Raw genomic sequence first — 21,767 nt, 5'->3', positions numbered from 1 at the left:
GTCACGTGGGATCTTCCCAGACCAGGGCTCGAACCCGTGTCCCCTGCATTGGCAGGCAGATTCTTAACTACTGTGCCATCAGGGAAGCCCCATTTGGGTTCCTTTTTGAAATGCAGATTCTGGAGGCCTACTGCAGACTCAGTCAGTATCTCTGAGTGGTGGGCCTGAAACTCTGCATTTTAACAGGTTTCTCAGGTGATTACTCATGCTAAGGCTTGAGAACCACTCCTCTATGGCTTATATGTTATTTTCAAGGTTCCCCAAAGCCAAGCTAGAACTTCTAAAATGTTAACAATCCATTAGGGAATCCCAGAATTGTCTTTTTCCTTTATAAGTTGTTATTCTCATATCCACACTTAATTACTTAAAACACCAACCAACCAACAAACAAAAAATTATCAGTGTCATTAATCTTAAAAATTAATAAAGAAGTGAATAAAGATATAAAAATAATATAATTATAGTAATAATTATTAAGATTATTGTAATTTTTAAATAATATTTACAGGTATTATATGCAAGACACTGGTACATTCATGATGATCCATCTCCCTTTCAGATAAGGTAACTGAGGCCCAGAGAGGTTAAATAACTTGCACAAGGTCACACAGCTCATGCAGGGTAGAATGAGGATCAGTACACAGAAAGATTTGAGAGTCTATGTTCAGATTTTTAATTCCAAGATGCCTGATATTTGAAAAGTAAATAAGCATCCCAAATCTTATTTATTTTTTTATAGAACAGAACTGAAACTGACCCGGAAGGCAGCCTATGTGAGATACCTCAATAGCTCAGCCTTCTTCTTCTCAGGGTTCTTTGTAGTGTTTTTATCTGTGCTTCCTTATGCACTGCTTAAAGGAATCGGCCTTCGAAAAATATTCACAACCATCTCATTCTGCATCGTTCTACGCATGGCAGTCACTCGGCAATTCCCCTGGGCTGTACAAACTTGGTATGATTCTCTTGGAGCAATAAACAAAATACAGGTAATGTACCAAAATGGGGCATCATACACAATGAATTTAGAACAGTTTAGAACTTTTCTCATGAGCAAACTCTCTGGAGAGGTATTCTTGGCCTTGGGCCTGTTTGATGCACAGTATTTCCTCTCTTGATGTCTGTATGTGGTCTAATGACCCCTTGTAATGAAAGCCTAGTGAAATAAAATGAAGGCCTGTGAAATTCTCTTAAGTCAGAGAAATTGAAGAAAATATTGTTTCTGTATTCTGGAGATTTTTATTCAAGTAATCAATCAGTAGAGCAGTTCTAATGAACTTGGCAAATGTGCAAAATGATGGTGGCAGATTCATCTGGAAGTTATAAGATTTTCCAGCTAACACTAGGAATGTTCACCTTAAACTTTTCCAAGTGTTTTTCTGGACTGTGTGATGTATAACAGTGGCATTTTATGACACATTAATTACCTTAAAATATCAGCAAGGTGATGTACCTGGTAATTTTGAAGGGAGGTTCTAAAGTCCTCAGGTAATGAGACTCAATTAATGCAAAGCTAACAGAATCAGCACCATAACCTTGGGTGTGGTTTTAATTTTTATAATTAATATACAATTCAAAATGTTTTATTATACTTGTTTGATATCCATTTAAATATTTAACCCAGAAAATAAATCATTGTGACATAAATTTTAAAAATGAGGGTGAAGGGTGAGCCACTTTTAGGTAGTTCTGCCATTATTTAGCCTAGGCCAGAGTTTGCAAATGGTGGCCCATGGACTTAATTTTGGCCCTTGACCTGTTTTATTTGACCTTTACATTAAAAAACAAAACAAAACAAAACCCCTAAAACAACGCATTTGAATTAGTTGGCAGCATTTAAAAATTGTGTGCTGTCACATATACAGCAAATCATGTCTTCAGCCTCTTTTGAAAATTTGAAGTATACCGTAAACTGGGTCCTCTTCCCTCACAAGCTGTGGCAGCTCCCCCCCTCAGAGAGGGTCTGCCCTCTCCAGTTCATCACAGTCTCTACTTAGCCACCTTCCTTAGTTTTATCATCTTGAAAATATGTGAGTTTGAGATCTGCCATTTAGACAAATTGGTGGATGTAGCTCAGATTGGTGGATGGCAGCTCTTGGACTAGTCTTATTTCTTCTGTTAGTCCATCACAGCCATGTGGGAGGTGGTGGGGAGACAAAGAGAGAGAGAGAGAAACAGACATAGAGACCCAAAGAGAATGCATCAGAGAAACAGATTCACTAAACAGGAATACAGACAGAGAAACAGATCTTAAAAACAAAACTGGGAGAAAAAGAGGGGAACCAAAATAGAGACAGTGAGTGAATTGAAGAGGCGAGAAGGGAAAAAGTTAGCAAGGACCAGACTTTTAAAACTACCTCCTATGAAGAAGGCTTCAGGATGCATAAACCTAATTCTTCCTTGTGCTCCCACCATCTCTAGGAGCACTGTGATTCTGAGTCGCTAATAGAGCCCTTCTTTTAGAATCAAGGTTTGATGCCCTAAAATCAGTTATATCAGATCTTCACACCTTTACTTAACCCAGAGAAGTGATGCTAATGATGCCTCTAATAAGGAGGGTGCTGTAAAGATGAAGATAATAGTTTTCTCCCTCTTAATGTTGAATTGAGGCAGTTGGTGGGTAATTCAGGTGTGCTTTATAAATTCATCACTAAGGTTAACATGTAATAGTACAAGGATGAATCAGTGGTATGTTAAAAATCTAATGTATAAAAACAGTTTTATAAAATATTACATTTCAAAATGATTAATTCTAGTACTTGGCAAATTAACTTTAGAACACTTATAAAATTATTTTATTAAGAAACAATTTCTAATATAATTCATAAAATCCAAGTACAGAATGCATCACTATTAGAGTGTAAAATAGATGTAATAATGTATTAATGGTATCCTGGATCTGCAATATGTTTTTGCTGTCTTTTGGAAACAGGATTTCTTACAAAAGCAAGAATATAAGACACTGGAATATAACTTAACAACTACAGAAGTAGTGATGGAGAATGTAACAGCCTTCTGGGAGGAGGTCAGATATTTTTTGTTTTTGTTTGTTCTAAATATTTAAGCTTTGCTTGTTTGTGGTTCTGGTTTTCATCCGAATGGGCAATAAAGTTAGCATGATGATAGAACTTATTTTATAGACTAAGAGGTAGAGGCCCAGGAATATTAAATACGATAGACAAGCCTCGTTATTTTTTTCTAAGTCATATAATTTGTTTCACATAACAAATTAGGAAGTAATACAAAGCTCACAGGTTTTGGAGCCAGATAGAGCTGGGTTTGAATCCTGGTTCTGCCATTTACTATCTGTGTAATCTAGACCAAGTTACTGAACTCTGTGGAGCCTCTCGTTCTTCATCTATAAAATGGGAATATTAATATATACCTTGCAAGTTTGTTGTAAGGATTGACTGAGATAACTTATGGAAAGTATTCAGCATAGTACCATGCACATAATAGTTCCTCACTAAATGCTACCCTCTCTGATCTCAAGTTCCAATCCAATGCAATTTACATACACCAGTCACCATAAAGATGTATGAGAAATAGACCAATGTATTGTTTTCTACTATTTTTACTTATTTTAATTCACTACTAAAAATTCTCTCATATTTGTCATGGTCAGAAAAAATATTATCAATGATTTTTCAGCTTCTAAAGAAGTAATATTTGATTATTGAAAATACCTGTTGAGTTCCTCTTTCCTTATCATTTTTTTATGTTGAGTAAACACAGGAGTTATGAAACCAATGTCCCACTTCTACATATTTCACAATATCTTAAATTGGTTTTATTTACATAAGTAACTTGACCCCAAGAGGTTTACTATACTTCATTTTTTTAGACACAGGTAAGAGAATAATTCTTTATCTGCCCAGAAAAATTGTGGAGAGGTGTGTGGATCAGGTTGATTTTAGGAATTTCAAATGCCTTTCTAGGCATGAAGAAAAATAAGAAGTTTGACAGTACTTACAGACAGTTGTTTTTCTAATCTCCATTTCACTCTGCTTTCATCTAATAAAATATACCTATACCTGGCCCTTACAATCTGCCAGGTACTAGATAAGCACTTTATATGTTTTGTCTTATTTCTCATAACATTCCTATGGTGAAATCTTAATGTTTCCATTTTGCTGATAAGGGAATGGAGGCTTAGGAAGGTTACAGAACCTGACTCAGCTCACAGAACAGGCAAGGGCTGAAGTCAGGTTTTGGACCCAAATGTCACCGTCTACAGCTCTTTCAGTGAACCTTCCATCTGGCTGTATCCTCATCCTCCAGACTCTGTCAGCTGTCAAACTCTGGACACTCCTTGATGATATTTACCTGGGATAGTGGTGCTTTGTTAAATCTCTGCCATCATGTCTGAGACTCTTCAGCACCCGCATGAGAAATCCTGCCAGTACTGTCCTCAGAACTTAATTTTACAGTTAGTTCAGAAGCTTCCTTTCATGGTCACATGCTGAGCTTGGTGAGCACCTAGACTTACTTCACTTCGGAAATGTCGCACCCTGGAATCCTTTCTTAGTTCAGAATTTCCTAACCTTAGCTCCCTCAGTCTCTTCATCCCACCTTTACTGCCTTCCAATTTCATGAAGATTTCTAGGCTCCTTAGTTCTCCCTTTTGGACTACTCCTGATTTAACCTCCACCAATGACAACACCAGTCACTTCAGTTCTCCCAGCAGCACCCTCAATCCCCTTTTCCTTTCACTGAATCTTTTGCTACAAAACATTTGCTTGATATCTTTGACAAAGGAGGTGCTATCTGGGAAAATAGTCAGTTATAAGTTTTATACAGTTATTGTTTCAACTTCAAATGGGCCTATAAACTTTCTTGGGAAATCTCTTCATTTGTATTTAGTTAATTTTCTTTACCATTTCTCTAAAAGCTTTTCCAGATTTTTACCACTTTCCTGAAATTCCCAATCTCTCCCAGGTTCTGCTCACCCCCAGCAGATGGCCTTGACTTCTGTAAGGTATAGAGAAAATATATAGATGCTATAAAATATGCAGCATCATGTATGAATACTTATAACTTCTTTCTTTACCCTTGGGATTATTTTTTTCTTCTCTTTCTTATCTAAGTGAAAGATGTATGCTTCCTCCTGCCTTTGACTAAACTGTTATCATCTTGCTTTGTCTTCTCAGGACATGGGGTCAGCAATTAGTCTCTCTCTACAAGTTTTAACATCTTTTTATCAACTGACTCCTTTTCACATTTAAATATATTCAAGTTAAAAAAATTTCTTCTCTGACTTTTGCCCACCCAGCCTCATCCTCCAAGCTTTATCATTCTGCTTGCTTTTGCCATCAAAGCTGTTCTTACTTCGTTATCTTTTATGACTTTTCCCTGCTGCAATCTGGATTCTGCCCTTACCAATACATTAAAACTTTTCTTTTAAAAATACTTACTTAGCTTTAGTGAACCACTCTTTCCATGTCATCTTATATTCTGACCATGACTTCTAAGTCTTCCCTGCCTGCCTCTTCAGTGGTAATGGGCCACTGTGTCTGCACCTAGGCTTCCTTCTGGCATTTCATGCTCTCTGGGTGACTCAGGCTCACCTGGCATCAATGTGCTGATGATTCTCAAAGGCAAATCTCTAGCCCCGTTTTCTTTCCTGAACTTCATACATTATTTCCAAATTCCCTGCAAGCTCCTCCAGCACCCACATTCATCACTCCCCAAGCTTCATAAACCTGCTCCTTCCAGTGTCTTCTCCACCCATTTGACAATGTCACCGTTCACCCAGTTACTCAAGAGGCAAGTCCCTGATGAGTTATATATGACTCCTCCCTCACACCACACAAACTGAGTAGGTACAATTTCTATTTATGTATTAGGAAGCTGAGTTTTAGGGAGTTTAAGTAACTAGAACAAGGTTATACAACTGGTTAGGAGAGAGCCAAAAGGTCAGCCTAGGTTTCTCTGCCTCTAAAAAAATGGATTAATGCTTTACTGTATACAAAATACTTTCATATATATTACCTCATTTAAAACCCTCAACAACTCAGGAGACTGAAGTTCAGAATGTCATGATTTATTACCCAGCTAGTTGAGAAGATGAGACAGAGACTGAAGTAAAGACAAAGGATATCATAATCCTTCCTCTGACAACCACAGGGGACTTGTAAACATGGAACATGTTCAACTTTATTAGGTATCAAATAAAAATAAGATCAATAGTGAGATTCCATTTTCACCTATAAAACACAAAAAACAGAACAGAACAAAATAAATCCCAAACCAGAAAGCAACAGTGTTGATAATGGTTCCTCAAATCTAGCACTCTCATACCTTAATGGAGGAAAATTTGGAACTACTTTTCAAAAGACTTAGAATTTTTGCTATACCTTTAGCCCTGGAAATCCCACATTCGGGAATTTATACTTATTGAAAATAAAAAGAGAGATTTGCTCCAAGATTTATAGCAAAGTCCATGCATCACAGAATTATTAAGTTAAAAAGAAAACCATATAATGTCAAAAATAGAGAACTATTTATAGTTTATCCATACTCTTGGATACTATCGTGCAACTTAAAATTATATTTAAAAGAATGTTTAATGGTATGTGAAAATATTTATGATTTATTGTAAGTCAGAAAAAGCAGGTCACAAACCTTATGTATAATTTTTCCTTAATGTTGTAAAATATCATATATATGATTTTATATATATATATATATGTGAAGGAGTGGAGGGGTATCATTAAAATGTTAAACATGGTTTCTTTTCTGTGGTAGGATTACAGGTGATTTTTTTTTTTTCTTCTTGCTGCTTTCCTCTGTTTACCAAATTTCCTGAAATAAGTGTTTTACTTCTGTACTCAGAAATTAAAGTTATTAGTAAAATCAACCTTCCAGGGCTTCCCTGGTGGCGCAGTGGTTGAGAGTCCGCCTGCCGATGCAGGGGACACGGGTTCATGCACCGGTCCGGGAAGATCCCACATGCCGGGGAGCGGCTGGGCCCATGAGCCATGGCCGCTGAGCCTGCGCGTCTGGAGCCTGTGCTCCACAACGGGAGAGGCCACAACAGTCAGAGGCCCGCGTACCGCAAAAACAAAAACAAAACAGAAAAAAAACAACCTTCCATTGGTCCAAGGGCTTATTGGATAAAAGTCCTATTTCTAAGCATGGCACATGAGCCCCTTAATAGCCTGCACTGCCCACCTTACCAAGGATACCCTTTGTCATCTTACCATATATATCTCACCTAGCCACTCACCATTCCTGAGATATATTTTGTTCTTTTAAGCCTAAAATGTGCATGCAGATCCTTCTTCCTGGAACACCTAGACTATTTCTTGCTCTTGTGAAATAACCACTTACATCCTTCATAGCCTAGTATTGTGTCATTTACTTGATCAAATTCGAGACTGAGTCAGTTGCTTTCTCTAATGTGCTCCTATAGGACTTGGTGTGAATTTTCAGTTGTAGCACTAAACACATTGCAGTATTAATATCTATCCATATGTTATTCTCCTATGTGGGATTTTTGAAGTCTTTTTAAAAAATATTTATTTGTTTATTTGGTTGTGCTGGGTCTTTCTTAGTTGCAGCACGTGGGATCTTTGGGGATCTTTAGTTGCAGCATGTGGACTCTTAATTGCCGCAAGCAGGATCTAATTTCCTGACCGGGGATCGAACCCAGGCCCCCTGCATTGGGAGCATGGAGTGTTAACCGCTGGACCACCAGGGAGGTCCCTGAAGTGGTCTTTAATACAGAGGTGATGCTCAAGAAATGTCTATTAGATAAATAAATGAATAAAGGAATAACAGATGCCTTTGTCTCATTTAAAGATTTTTCATTGCTTACTTCTTAAAAGCTTTGCTTTTAGTTATCTGTTAACTGAAAGGGATGTTAGCCATCCATATCATAAGAATTCAAGCAGTGGTCTTTAAGCTTAATTGCATATGTATGCCCTATAATAGTTCTGAAAAACTATGTATATCTGATACATTTTAAGTTGACTTTTCAACTTAAAAACTAATTTTTCAGCATAGGTTTAAGTGGTGACAAAGAATGTAATTCTTGTCTATTGTATATTGTTTTCATATGTTAAATAATTTTTTTCAAAACTTGGGAGCTGCAGTTTCAGTGCAATTTCTTGGGAAATAAATGAATTTATGAAGTCAGGTCTCATTGTCAAGCCAATCAGCTAAATGTGACTTGCTTTATGTCAGGAAAGTGTGACTTGACTTTAAAATGCAGATAATAATTTGTATTAAATTATTAACTCATTAAAATTAAATAATTATTAAATAATAAGTTAATTAAAATATCTTATTTCTCAATTCATTTCTGAAATCTGATTCTGAAATGATAAGACACATAGATCGCCATCAGTTTGGAACTTGGGTGAAATAAGATGTTACCTCCTTCAGTATTTCTGGCTTTGCTTTTATGGGATCACCTTTCAGGAGAAAATCATTCCCTTACGGTCCCTTTGTTTGTATTATTGAGCTTTTTACACTCCAGAAAATGCAATGTAACTAAAGTTAGGGCTGGTGAGAAGGCTGCCTCTTCTGTGTAAAGTGAGGGAAGGACGATTGTGAGCAGGAAGTGGGAAAGAGAAATGACAAACAGCAGGCAAATTCTCAGGCAGATTAACTTTAGGAAGAGTACTTTTGCATGTTGAGGATATGGGAATACATTCCGTTAAAACTGTGTGTACTACCTTCCTCCTGATAATCTGTAGTGCTGTTTACTTTGGTTTGAAGACCACTACCCTAAAGCTTCCCATGGGGCAGTATAGAAGCAGGGCACTTTCTTTTTTCTTTTTTTTTTTTTTTAACATCTTTATTGGGGTATAATTGCTTTACAATGGTGTGTTAGTTTCTGCTTTATAACAGAGTGAGTCAGTTATACATATATATATGTTCCCATAGAAGCAGGGCACTTTCAAAACAGAACTCCTTCTCCCAGCTACTCTTACAAAAATGGAATTCATTCAAATCATATGGCAGTATCATCACATTTACCCTTAATAATAGCTAATTAAAGAAATGCTTTGAGCTTCTCAGAGGAAGGAACTACCAGCATGATAGAGCAGAAGATTTGGGTTGTAATTCTGTTCAGGCCTACTACTTACGTGACTTTAGTTGCTTGACTTCTTTGAGTCACAGTCTACAGCTTTGAAAGAGAAGGATTATAAAATCTACCTCATATATTGTTATTCTGCTGAAGATTAAATAATTATGTTTATGTACCCAGCCTATAGGAGAGGATATATATTTATGTGTGTGTATATATTTACATACACATGCACACATATATATAGATAGATACCTTTATATATGTAGATAGATATCTTTAATTAAATTTGGTGGTGAGCAACAATCTGAGAAATTGAAATTATTATTATAATTTTCAGATGTTTTGGATCACGTGCTCTAGAAATCATGTGCTATCAATTGTGTGCTGTAAGGTATGGGTCATGTGCCATGTGCTTTTCAAACTAATCATACATAATGCAAATAGCTATTGAAAATCTCTGAAAAACATGTTTGGTTTTTTACAGGGATTTGGGAAATTATTTGAGAAAGCAAAACAAAATAATAACAATAGAAAAATTTCCAATGGTGATAACAGCCTCTTCTTCAGTAATTTCTCACTTCTCGGTGCTCCTGTCCTGAAAGATATCAGTTTCAATATAGAAAGAGGACAGTTGTTGGCCGTCGCTGGATCTACTGGAGCAGGCAAGGTAGTCTCATTTATAGCTCATTATGAAGATCTTAACTTGACATGATTTTCTCCTTTCTTTTTCTAGTTTGTCTGTAATGTAATAAGGTGTTTTGGAGAAATTCTTACATTGATATTAGGAGAATACTTGGATATAGAGTTCCTTATAATATAAATTATTCCACTGATAGCATCCTCTAGCCTTTTATTTCTTCCTATTATTTTCAGTGACTTTTTCTTTTATATCTTTATATTTTGGACACTGCTCAGCACAGCGTCATGCACATACAGGATGAGCATTCAATAACTTTATTGAACAAATGAAGCATCCATTTTTACCAGTCTGTGGCCCAGACATTTTCTCAGAGCTGGTCCAGGAAAATCATGGCTTACATTTTACTTCAGTAACTGCATGTAAAAGGTCCCCATTTTGTTGACATTAGAATTTTGGAGAATGGACTCAGACTTGCTTATGATTTATTATGAGGAAAAATTATTGAGTTGGGACAGTTTTTTGAAGGCAATACATAAGAATGTTAATTTATTCAGTGCTGGTCAGCCTCAACACCCTTAAGTGAAGAAAGACAACAGGTTATAAAATAATATGTACATTATGATCTGCATTTTATAAAAGCATATATATGTGTATACTTGTGTCCAGAAGGACATTATGGATCAAGTAGCTATCTCTGAGATTTTAGTTGTATTTTATATCTCTGGAAATCCGGAGATATAAAATACAATAAGGTCAGGTATAAGGATTAGATAAGGAAATGTATAGAAAGCCCTTGATGCAGTACTTGGAACAAAGTACATGCTTAATAAATGGTAGTTGTTTATACTGTTGTTAAAACTTTGTAGAAAAGCAAGAAAATGCAGATAGAACAAAAAATATCAGGGAAAAAATGTACATTGTTCCTAATTTCACCTCTTAGGGATAATCAGGTAAATATTTTGAAATATTTTTCTTCTAGACATTTTCCTATATATATGTGTTTATAAAAACCAAAATAGGATTATTCTCTAATACTGTATTGTAACCAATTTCACTCAGATAGAAATCAAACACATCACAAAGATTTATCTGCAGAGCACAGTCATTCGCAATGGCTGCATAGCATTACATGTTTTTGTTGAATATTCAGATTATTGTCAAGTTATTTTTGTATAAATGATGTTGTGATGGCATTCTCTATTATTTGTAAATCGATTGATCTGTATCTTTGTGCATTTCACAATTTTCTAATGATCAGTTTCTAAGACTAGGATTGCAGAGTCAAAGAGTTTACAGATTTTAAAACCTAATTTTTATTGGACTGTTTAATTTTTGAATAAAACACATGTCTTAGTGTCTTAAAAAAACCCAGTAAGGTCAGGTTTAATTTTATCACTCTCCCTTGTTATTAATGTCTAGACTGTAGGGGAACCATGTCTTCTTTGTTTTTATATTCCAAGGACTATCATAGTACCTAGCATGTAATAGGTGCTTGATATAAATTTATTTAATTGAATGTCTTTGGGAAAATGAATTTTGGGGGCAGTTCTAATCTACATTCAATATCTTCCATTTATGAAACGTCCTTAAATTATTTTAATTAAGCAGTATTGCTGTAAGAGTCTACACTCCTGAGTATCCCCAGCTAAAGGCTGGCTTATGGCATCGCCCCCAGGGTGTGGGGATTTTTAGTTCTTCTGTTGTCTACACAACTGAAGCAGGTCTGTGGCCTTGCTGACAACCCCTGACAGCACATAGTCTCTGTCTTCTGCCCTGGCTGGCCTTGCTCTGGAACTCTTAGCTTGCTATGCTAATAACTGAGCATCAGATGTGTGGAATGGCTGTTGGCTTGTTTTTGCTTACTTTTTAAATAAAATACAAAGTCTGCCAAGATTTATCAGTATTTGGTATTTTATATATATATATATATTATATAAAATGATGTTTACATTTAACTTCACATCTCTAAAAATACCAAAATATTGATAAATGTTTATATTGATAAATATTATATATTTATCTATATGTTTATATAGATAAATATTGTTAAATATATATTTAACCTTTGTATTTAATATATACAAACCTATATTTAACCTGTATATTGTGTGCATATATATGTATATATACACATATTATATGCCTACACATATGTATATTTATATATTATATATATAGATATGTAATCCATATATAATCAGATCCATTCCATTGTTGGGATTTATAAAGCTGTTCTATATGAAAATAACACTTCTAGTTTTAATTTTTATATAGAAGAATTTTATGTAGAAATAAGGAATTTCAGATTTTTTTCCCTATACAATAAGAATTTTAAAATTTACTGAACTAGATATCACAAAGATGTCTGTCTCTTGTCCCTCCTTTCTTCCTAATATATTTTAAGTGATATTATTATTTATTAAAATTTAATTAAAAATTTAAAATTCTGGAAAATTAAAATGTATAAAAAGTTGAAAATTTTCCCTCTCACTTCTGTTTCTCCTCTGCTTATTTTCCACTTTCCACCATTTCTCCCAACCCAGGCAGCTACCCTTGTTAATTTTTTGAATGTATATATATTATATATATCGCTGCATAGTATTTTATTGTTTGGATAGAGGTCTGTAATGTAATGAGTCACCTGTCGATTGACATTTGGGTTATTTCCAGTGCTTAGCTAACACAAAGAATGACGCTATGACTAATCTTGCATATATGCAATTTAGCACGTCTAGAAGTATTTCTGCAAGGTAGCTTCCTAGAAATGGTAAAGCATTTTTATACCTGTCAAACTTCCTGAAGGTTGCATCGATTTATTCACGTGCCATACAGTCCATATAAGATTGCAGATTTATTCCCCGACAGCATCCCCAGCAGACAGCATCTAATTTTTGAATTATTTCCAGCCTCATTGGGTGAAGTCATATGTCAGTGTTTTTTTCAATTTGCACTTCTCTTATTATGAATAAAATACAGTATCTTGTCATATGTTTAAAGGCCACTTCTATTTTAATTTTTGGTAAAATATCTGTATACTTTGCACAATTTTCTAATGGGATGTTAGTATTTTTCCTTTTGATTTTAAGATCACTTAAGAGGGAAATTATTCCTTTGAGTGATATAACTTGCAAATATTTACTTCAGTTTGACATTTTTTCCTTTCATTTTCTGTGCACAAGATTTTTTTTTAACGTGATTTAATTTATCTTTTATGGCTTCTGGATTTTGAGTCATAGAAAGGCTTTCTTACTCCATTTTTTCTTTTTTTTTTTTAATTTAGGCATCCTTCAATGTTTTCTTCAAGTATTTTATGGTCTTATTTTTATACTTATTCTTTGGCCTGTTTGGAGTTCATCATGCATATGGTGTGATATATGGCTTCAGTTCTTTTGTTTGACCTCCAGTTGGCTGTTCAGTTGTTCAGCACCATATACTGAATAGTCTGTTTTTCTCCACTGATTTTAGATGCCATCTTTATCAAACACTAGTTCTTTAATGCATTTGGATTTGTTTGTGTAGTTTTAATTCTCTTCCATTGGTTTCTATATTTATGTACCAGTAATTCACTGTTTAAAGTTATTGAGCCCTTCTAATTTAATATATCATATCATTAAATTATTGAGTAAAATACAATATCATTTAGCAATTATATTGAGTAGCTGCTTTGTGCCAGGTACCATTCTAGGCCCTGAGGATATAGTAGTGAACAAAACCCACAACAACATACCCTCTTCCTCAACCCAAGAGGCTCACATTCTAGTGGGAGATATACATATATGTGTGTGTGTGTGTGTGTGTGTGTGTGTGTGTGTGTGTGTGTGTGTGTGTGTGATATGATAGTAAATGCTATGAAGATAAAACAGAAAGGAAGATTGGTGATAGCGGTGTGGTTTTAAGCAGTGGAGATAGGGAAGGCCTCATTGAAAGATAACATTTGAGCAAAAACTTGAAGGAGGTGAGAGATTAGGTCATGTGGCTCTCTGGGGAAGTCTTCCAAGTAGCGGGTGGAGCAAACCTGTGAAATGGGACTGTGTCTGTCTAGTTCACACAACAGCGAGGAGGTCAGTGGGGTTGGCACAGTGAGCCATGGAGAGTAGAGCTGTCAGAGAAGTAATGGGAGGCACACCATTACTTGGGACCTTGTAAAAAGGCTCTGAGGGACTGACAGAGGGCCTTGTGAGGAGTTAGGCTTTTGTTCTGAAGACATTAGAAACCTTTGGAAGGTTTTCAGTAGAAAAGTAACATGATCAGACTTACATTTTGACAGAGCCACTTTGAGAATAGATTATAGAAGACAAGGGCAGAGCAAGGAGATAAGTTAGAAGGCTATTGTATTTATTCTGGCACGAGATGGTATTAGCTTAATCCAGGTAGTAGTGGAAGAAGCCCCCAGATTCTGAACATGTTTCCAAGAAAGGTACAACAGCATTCGATAGATTGAACAAGGCATATGAGAAAATAAATGAGCTGTCAATAAATGTCAGCTGTTACTAATCTTTCCCTGACCTCTTCCAAACCCATCCCAACAATCTGAATTAGGTGCCCCATCTCTGTGAGCCTCTATTGTAGCATTTATCACACTCCATTGTAATTGTCTCTTTTATTCCTCTTTGTTTTATTCCTCTTCATATCTTTTGTGCATAGCAGTATACCTAGAACAGGAAGTGCTTAAAATTTTTTGAATTTAATAAATTAATATAGAATCTTTAAAAATTAGAATAGTTACTTCTGCTTAGGATGACAGTTGGAGGCACGTGCATCCTGAGAGTGATTTGATCAAGTGATTTAACTTAATAACAATGGGTTTATTATTTCCAGACTTCACTTCTAATGCTGATTATGGGAGAACTGGAGCCTTCAGAGGGTAAAATTAAGCACAGTGGAAGAATTTCATTCTGCTCTCAGTTTTCCTGGATCATGCCTGGCACCATTAAAGATAACATCATCTTTGGTGTTTCCTATGATGAATATAGATATAGGAGTGTCATCAAAGCATGCCAACTAGAAGAGGTAAGTAAGTATGTGAAAAATATCTGATTATGCATATGAAACCTTCAAACTAGATATTTAACTTTTTACTTAATCAATCTGTATATATTAATCACATTTCCACAATGGGTAAACTGTGAGTAAATTAATTAATAAAATATATGACCCCTGCTGTAACAAGCTTGCAGAAACATAAAGAAGTTACGATTTATTTTTTAAATGGTGGTCTGGTTTGGTTACAATAAAAACTCTATGAATGGTAAGAATTTTGTACACTTATTAGTGAGACAGATGTCCTCCTTGGACATTTATATAGCATATATTTTTTAAAAGGTACTTCAAAATTACATAAGAGGATTTAATTATTTTAATAACACCATAGCCTAATGAAACAAACATTGACCGCCAGTAGGGAATCAGTGATTAAATTGTGATTATATCTCATCCTTTGGCCTTGAACGTGTAACCATAAAACTTTTAGTGACTAATTCTCTGAAACAGAGGCAAAATTACGACAAATCACTTCGTAACAATATCGAGGAATGAGCCAATCATCTGGAAATACAGAAAGCATTCCAAGTGAAGTCAGTACATGGGTCTTGTACTATTCAATACATAAATTGCATAATAAAGGGTTCAATAATTTATTGATGTTAATGGTAGGGAATATATCACTATGAGGTTTATCAGCAGGGAAATATCACATTATGAGGTTTATCAGTAGTGCCTGAATAGTGATCTTGATTCAAAATCACTGTCCTTGGTAAATGGCATTTGACATTAGTAGGTTCCTTTAAATCAACTTTTATGAATAAAATTGCAGTGGAATAAAATGAAGCTTAAAATGCAGTGCAAGAAAAATAGAAAAAAGGCTAATTGTGGATTAGATAGAAACTGCAGTGGTATGGGATGGTATGTGAATTATATCTTGATAAAACTGTTAAAATAATGAAGGAAAGAGGATAAGAATAAAAACATATTATTCCTTTCATTTTCTGATTCCATGGCCAGCCTTAAAATTATTTTTAAAGTGTATAATACTTTTTTTTTTTTTTTAGTATATTCTCAAGGTTGTAGAACCATCACCACATTTTCAACTCCTCTAAAAGAAATCCGGTTAGCAATCAATTTACATTCTCTCATACCTAACTCATCCACCCAGCCCTAAGCAAACTTTTGTCTTTAAAATATTCCTATTCTAGATATTTCACATCATTAGAATCATACAATATATGGTTTTCTGTGCCTAAATGAACTTTTAAACTATAAGAAAATAGGGAGTCTTAATTTTGAAAACATTTATTGAGACTTGCTGTATTTTATGAAAATATGAATAGAGCAAGATCTATACTGTGGAAGTTCATGGGCCAGTAGGGAAAAAAAATCAACAAAGAATGTAATGGTTGCTCTAATAGGAACAAAAGAGACATTTCTATAGGAGTAAAAGGATGAAGCTGAGTCTGCTAATGTAAGGAATAATCTCCAGAGGAGGCACAAGGCTGATGTCCTCTGATGGAATGATTCCCTGTGGAATTCTAATGGTGACAAGAGTGAAACTTGTGGCGTTGGAGGAATTTTTTTGATTAAGAACATTAGAGCTGCCAATAAAGTAGAGAAGATTAGGTTGATATGAAGAAGTGAAGATTGATGAGTGATGTTCCCTGGATTGTTGAGAAAATTAAATGAGATAAATAGAAGGTGCCTAACACAACATCTGGTACAAATTAGCCATTCAGTAAACAGTAGCTCATTTCTATTTCCTTTGGAGGTGGAGAATACTGCTAGAGAGCATGACGTAAAATAAATGTGTCTGAGAGCCTGTTCTTGTTAGTGAGTACTGTGGAAACAAGGTGAGGTTTGGCGTAATTGAAGAGAACCATGAAAAATCATCAATATCAATTTTGATGCTGACAGAAGCAGTTTTAAGAGAAAATTATAAAAGTGGTCATCTATAGCTGGTCTACATGACCCAGTCAACAAAAGTTGGAGTGTTCTGTGGAAGAAAACAGTTGGCATATGATCCTGAAGGTTTGGCGTGTAGGCATATTGGTTCCATGCTCCAGAAATGACCACAGGGTTGGGAGGTGCTTCTAGTTTCTCTGTCCCTTTCAGACCCCACAACATGACTTCTGTGATTACCAGACACCGTTCACTGTGGTGGAGGCAGGATGGATACAAAATGAAAACTTTATTATTCCTTTACTCAAAGAAAACATATGCAAAGAGACCATGTCAATATAATGTAGCAAGCGTTGGGCTAGGAGTACTCTCAGGCACTACAGAAGCCCAGTTGAGGGAGCTTCTCAGGGAGGCTTTCTCTAAAAACAGACGCCTTGAAGGATAAGTAAAAATGGAAAATATATTCTGGACAGAGGAAACTGCATGAGCAGAAAAACCAGACATGAAACCACTTGGTTTGCGCAGGGAACCACAAACATCTTGATAGAACGAGAGTATTATTGGGGGACAGTGAATGGAGAGGAATGAAGCCAGAGGGCCATGTCTTGGGAGCCTTGAAAACCAGTCTCAGGAATTTGGTCTTGGAGAGCTTTAATCAGGGAAGTGATGTAATCAGGTTTGCAATTTAGATATATCTCTTTGGCTGTGATATGAGAAGCAGAATTAAGGTGGATGTGATTCAAACCTTTGTGGACTGGCAGAAAGAACAGAGATTTTGAAACCTAATAGAGCTGGGCTACTGAAGAAAGTTATTTAACCTTGCTGTATACTGAGTTTTATCCTCTGCAATATAAGGATAATATTACCTATTTTATAGGGTTTTGTGGATTCTTCTGGCACAAAGTACTTAATAAATACAACAGTGATTATTATTATTAGTAGTAGTAGTAGTAGTACTATTTTCTATTCTGATTAGAAGGAGGAAGACTAATAGGAAGCTATTTCAGTAATCCAGATAGTGTCAATGATGGACAAGAAAAGACCAAAGTATCAGAGTAATTATGAGAAAATAAGCAATCCCTTATTTGTGTATTATTCAATATTTGCATCCTTAGGAAAGGGCATCAGGAAAAATGAGCCTTTGGGGAAAAGTGAATATTTTTTTCCTCAAGAAATTAGAAGAGAAATTTGTTTAGGATTAAGGATTCCTTACATAACAGGAACTGGAAAGAGGTACAGATAGAGATGCTATGGGTTTAGATGTGGAGGTCAGTTAAGATGTCTGATCTTAAGATGACTAAGATGTCTGATCAAGCAGAGGGATCACAGGTATTGCTAACAAAGTACCAGTGGAGGACACCACTAGATGGGTTTTAATAATGATGATGTTCTTTGTTTTTTTATTGTACAATTCACTCTTCATCCTCTTTGCCTTAAAATAGCAAATAAAACACTTAGTTTTTTTTATTTTTAATAGTCCCCGAGTCCCTGCTCCTTTCTGTCCTGCTGACTTTGGCAACTGACTTAGGTCTTCCTAGTCATCTTATGATAGGCAAAAACATCCAGCCTCTCCTAAATTCCTGTACTTTAAACTGGCAAATGTAGTAAGTACAATGAGTACATTAGTATATGATTCTCTCTTCTCTTTACTGAATGTTTCCTGTATGCTCTTATCTATCCAACTACATGGTAAATTCTTTGAGAATAGTGATTCTAAAAATTTTATTTTGGGATACTCCACCAAGCACATTGATAGGGAGAAGGAAAAATTCTTGTTGGATGACTGTTTCAGAAATATTTGGAAGTAGGCATGTCAGTTGCAAGAATTTTGCTCAGAAAATGTTCTTTTCTGAGCCTCACAGTCTCAGAGTTTGAGGAGACAGTTATATAACAGCAAGATTTTGCTGGGAGTGACAAATAAATATAATTAAAAGTGCTAGACTATCCTGATAGTCAAAATCAAGTTTCCCCTATTTTCAGTGACTTTAGTTTCCAATTTTTGTTGTTGTTAAACAACTGTTCCCGCCTTTGAAAGAGGCCAGTGAGAATCTTCCAAAATGAAGGTTTTATTTTTTTAAGCATTTGGTGGAGGAGTTTTGAGCACAGGAACACAAAATACCTACAGAATCCTTGAGGGTTAACAGCTGGTGTCAGCCCAACACTCCCTCAGTGTGTTCTCTCTGTGGCCCCTATCACCAAATACAAACATTCATGATTCAATACGTTTTCATTTTGACTGCCGAAGGTGATCTGTTTCTTAATGTACTACATCTAGACTTGGGACTGTAGATGAGGCAGAATATTTTCTTCCTCATTTTTCTGTTTTTATTCAACTTTGATATCTACAAAGCACTTGAGTGTGTAATGATGCCTGGTGTCATAGGAGTAGGCAGGTAGGTACAAATTTGCTTTGATAGGAAAAAGCATGTACAACATAGTTCACATAGTTTTCTGATTTCAGTCTGTGGTTGAAAACTATTCAGCCAGTGGGATTGAGTGAAGACTTTATCACAGGGAAGAGCATGGAGACAGTGCTATGCTGATAAATTGTAACAAGCAGACACGAGTAAGCAAGTCCTGTTCAGACTCTTCACCTTTAGGTCTCCTCTTTCAGGAACTTCTCCATGTCTTGCTTATATGTCCTACTTTGGATCTAGATTATAGTAGAATGGATTTCTCGACAAATTAATAGTTAATTCTTAAAAATACCATTTTGTATCCTTGTGCCCATTAACTTATCCTCCAATTTTTTCTTTCCACGTTCCCAAACTACCCTTAGAATTCTCCTATTTGTGACTTTTGTAACCAGCACTGAAGATTTTACTAGCTCAAAAAGAGGAATTAATATAATTGGGCCCCCATTAATTTACTTATCCCGTATGGAGATTATAATCATATTTTGTCATTGAAAGAGTGACAGGTTTCACTGTCCTCTTGCCTTTTAAAACTTTCCAGAATACCGCTCCTTTGCCATTCTCCAATATCTTATCCTATGACACTGTCTCACAACTGACAGCAACAGATCCCAGGCAGGCTGGTGTTTGGGTACCAAGTAATTGGACTGTCTTTCTTCAGTGACTCACTCTCTTGTAAAAGGACCTGGTTTGGAGCCGTAATTGGCTTTTGTAACAGTGCATGGTGGGAGGTGGGGTGGGGGATGTGAGAAGAGGTCCGAGGCTTAGGATATGTAATTGGTTTCCACAAAGCTGTTGCAGTCCTTCTGTAGCCTCAGAATGGTCGTCATTAGGTAAATATTTGTCATGGCCATTCATTACATACACATTGTAATAAAAATATTTACTGTGTAAGCTGAAGAAGTAAAATCTGTTTGTGTTTTCTATTCCACTAGACAGTTTTCATATTTAGTCACTAGAAGAAAAAAACATTGGGAGGGAACTTGGCAAGAAATTACTAAGAGAAAGAAATCTTGGGAGGGAAACTGGCAAGAAGTATGAAAAACTTGGGAGGGAAGTAAGCAAAGAAATGAGTTAACGACTGTTCTGGAAAATAAATTCCATCATGCAGATACCACAAGACTAATTGAATTTGAATTTGACCCCTGGATCTTCAGATCTGGCCAAAACTAACCTGCATTGAACAGACTTAACCTTTGGGTGGTCAATCCACCATTGTAGGAGAATTCAGGAATGTTCAGTTGGGAGATCTGTAAATAAAAAGGGGCCACACAAATTAACATTTGCATTCAATAGTAGCCAAGATATAACAGACATCCAAAACAGATATTTGTAACACACTGAACTATGTCCCCTAAACCAGAATAAACCACACTAAGTGACTGTACCTTGAACCACCTGTCATTTTCTACTGATAGGTAATTAAGTTTGAAAGCACTCCCATTTATTTATTGTAATATGAAGCAACTACATTTATTTAATAAAACTGTGGAACCAAACAGGAACACCATAGCGTTTCCTGAACTAGACTATTATTTCACTTCATTTGAACCCTGGAACTTAAAAATGAATACTAGCTAACATCCATTGGGAGGGCACAAGTCAGCATTGCTCTGCTAAGCATTTTTGCACACATTGGTCCATTGAATTCTAACTTTCTAGTTATCTAGTGACCACTTTCCCTAGAGTTTGCAATCAAAATGAAAATGTGCTGAATTCTAAAAGTGTGAACTAGGGTTTAGCAATTAAGATTACAATTCTGGAACTAATTATTATCTTAAACAAATGGGAGTTCTTACATCTCTAAAACCTGAATAACCCTAAGACTGCCCCTCTTCCTAAGATATGGGCAGATCAACAGAACAGTAGTATAAAAATTGAATTATAACTGTCTGGGACCAAGCTATCTCATGAATAGATAATGAAATTAAGATATTTAAGCCAGGCCTTCATATTAAAAAACAAAACATCATTAAGTTTTCCAGAGGTCAAAGCCATGCTGTATCATTATATATAGGCCTGATGTTTCATCCCTTTTGAAGAACTGGGATACTGGACCCCACACTCTTGGAATTTTACATTTTGTAGTGATGGCTAATTCAACAAGGTCAAGAGAAGATTTTACACTTATATTTTAATAGAACTTTAGAACTTGGTAATGTTCATAAATTCCTTTCTAGGAAGGGAAACTTGGGTTTTCTAAAAATTTAGTATAAGTATTCTGTAGACAAAAATGGCCCTTGAAATGGCAATTATATTACCATGAATATGTTTCAGAACTAAGTCTGTAATACCTAATTTTTATCTAGAAGGTTTAATTACCCTTGATTCAAATTTCATAAATTAAAAAATTGATTTCAATAAGCATTTGTTGAGTTTCTGCTGTGGACACAGTATATGTTAGGTACTCTGAATGCTGCCTGCAAGTATAACAAGGGTCCTGTCTGTAATGAATTTTTGACTTACAGATTTTTTTGGGGGGGAAATATATATATATATATGTATGTATACACACACATATGTATGAATATATATATTGACTCATGTAGTAAATATTTGTGAGTGCAAACATTAAACTAGGGACTGCGTCAAACTCTGGGAATTACTGGTAAAAAAGGCACAATCCCTGTCCTCAAAGGTCTTTCACTTTGGTGGAGGTGAACAGGTAAAACCAGTACAGTTTGTTAAGTTCTATGATATTGGTTAATACCAGGTACTTATATGGTATAGAGAAGCAGCACTTAATCTGGTCTTAGAAGGTCAGGTGAGGTTTCCCTGGAGGAAGTGA

The 21,767-nt window shown here is 35.6% G+C and overlaps 1 protein-coding gene across 1 annotated transcript in view; it reads left to right on the top strand.

Moving 5' to 3' along the window:
* CFTR (CF transmembrane conductance regulator) overlaps positions 1 to 21,767 on the top strand; it is a 206,379-nt gene that overhangs the window by 64,498 nt on the left and 120,114 nt on the right. The window contains exons 8-11 of the mRNA XM_007450771.1: positions 740 to 986; positions 2,930 to 3,022; positions 9,522 to 9,704; positions 14,496 to 14,687. Coding sequence (XP_007450833.1) covers positions 740 to 986; positions 2,930 to 3,022; positions 9,522 to 9,704; positions 14,496 to 14,687 — 715 coding nt within the window. The remainder of the gene's footprint in view (positions 1 to 739; positions 987 to 2,929; positions 3,023 to 9,521; positions 9,705 to 14,495; positions 14,688 to 21,767) is intronic.

Source organism: Lipotes vexillifer, unplaced genomic scaffold, assembly GCF_000442215.2.
Source record: "Lipotes vexillifer unplaced genomic scaffold, Lipotes_vexillifer_v1.1 scaffold314, whole genome shotgun sequence".
Lineage (NCBI taxonomy): Eukaryota > Metazoa > Chordata > Mammalia > Artiodactyla > Lipotidae > Lipotes > Lipotes vexillifer.
Note: the sequence above shows the minus strand (reverse complement) of the source record. Positions and strands in the feature narration are given on the sequence as shown.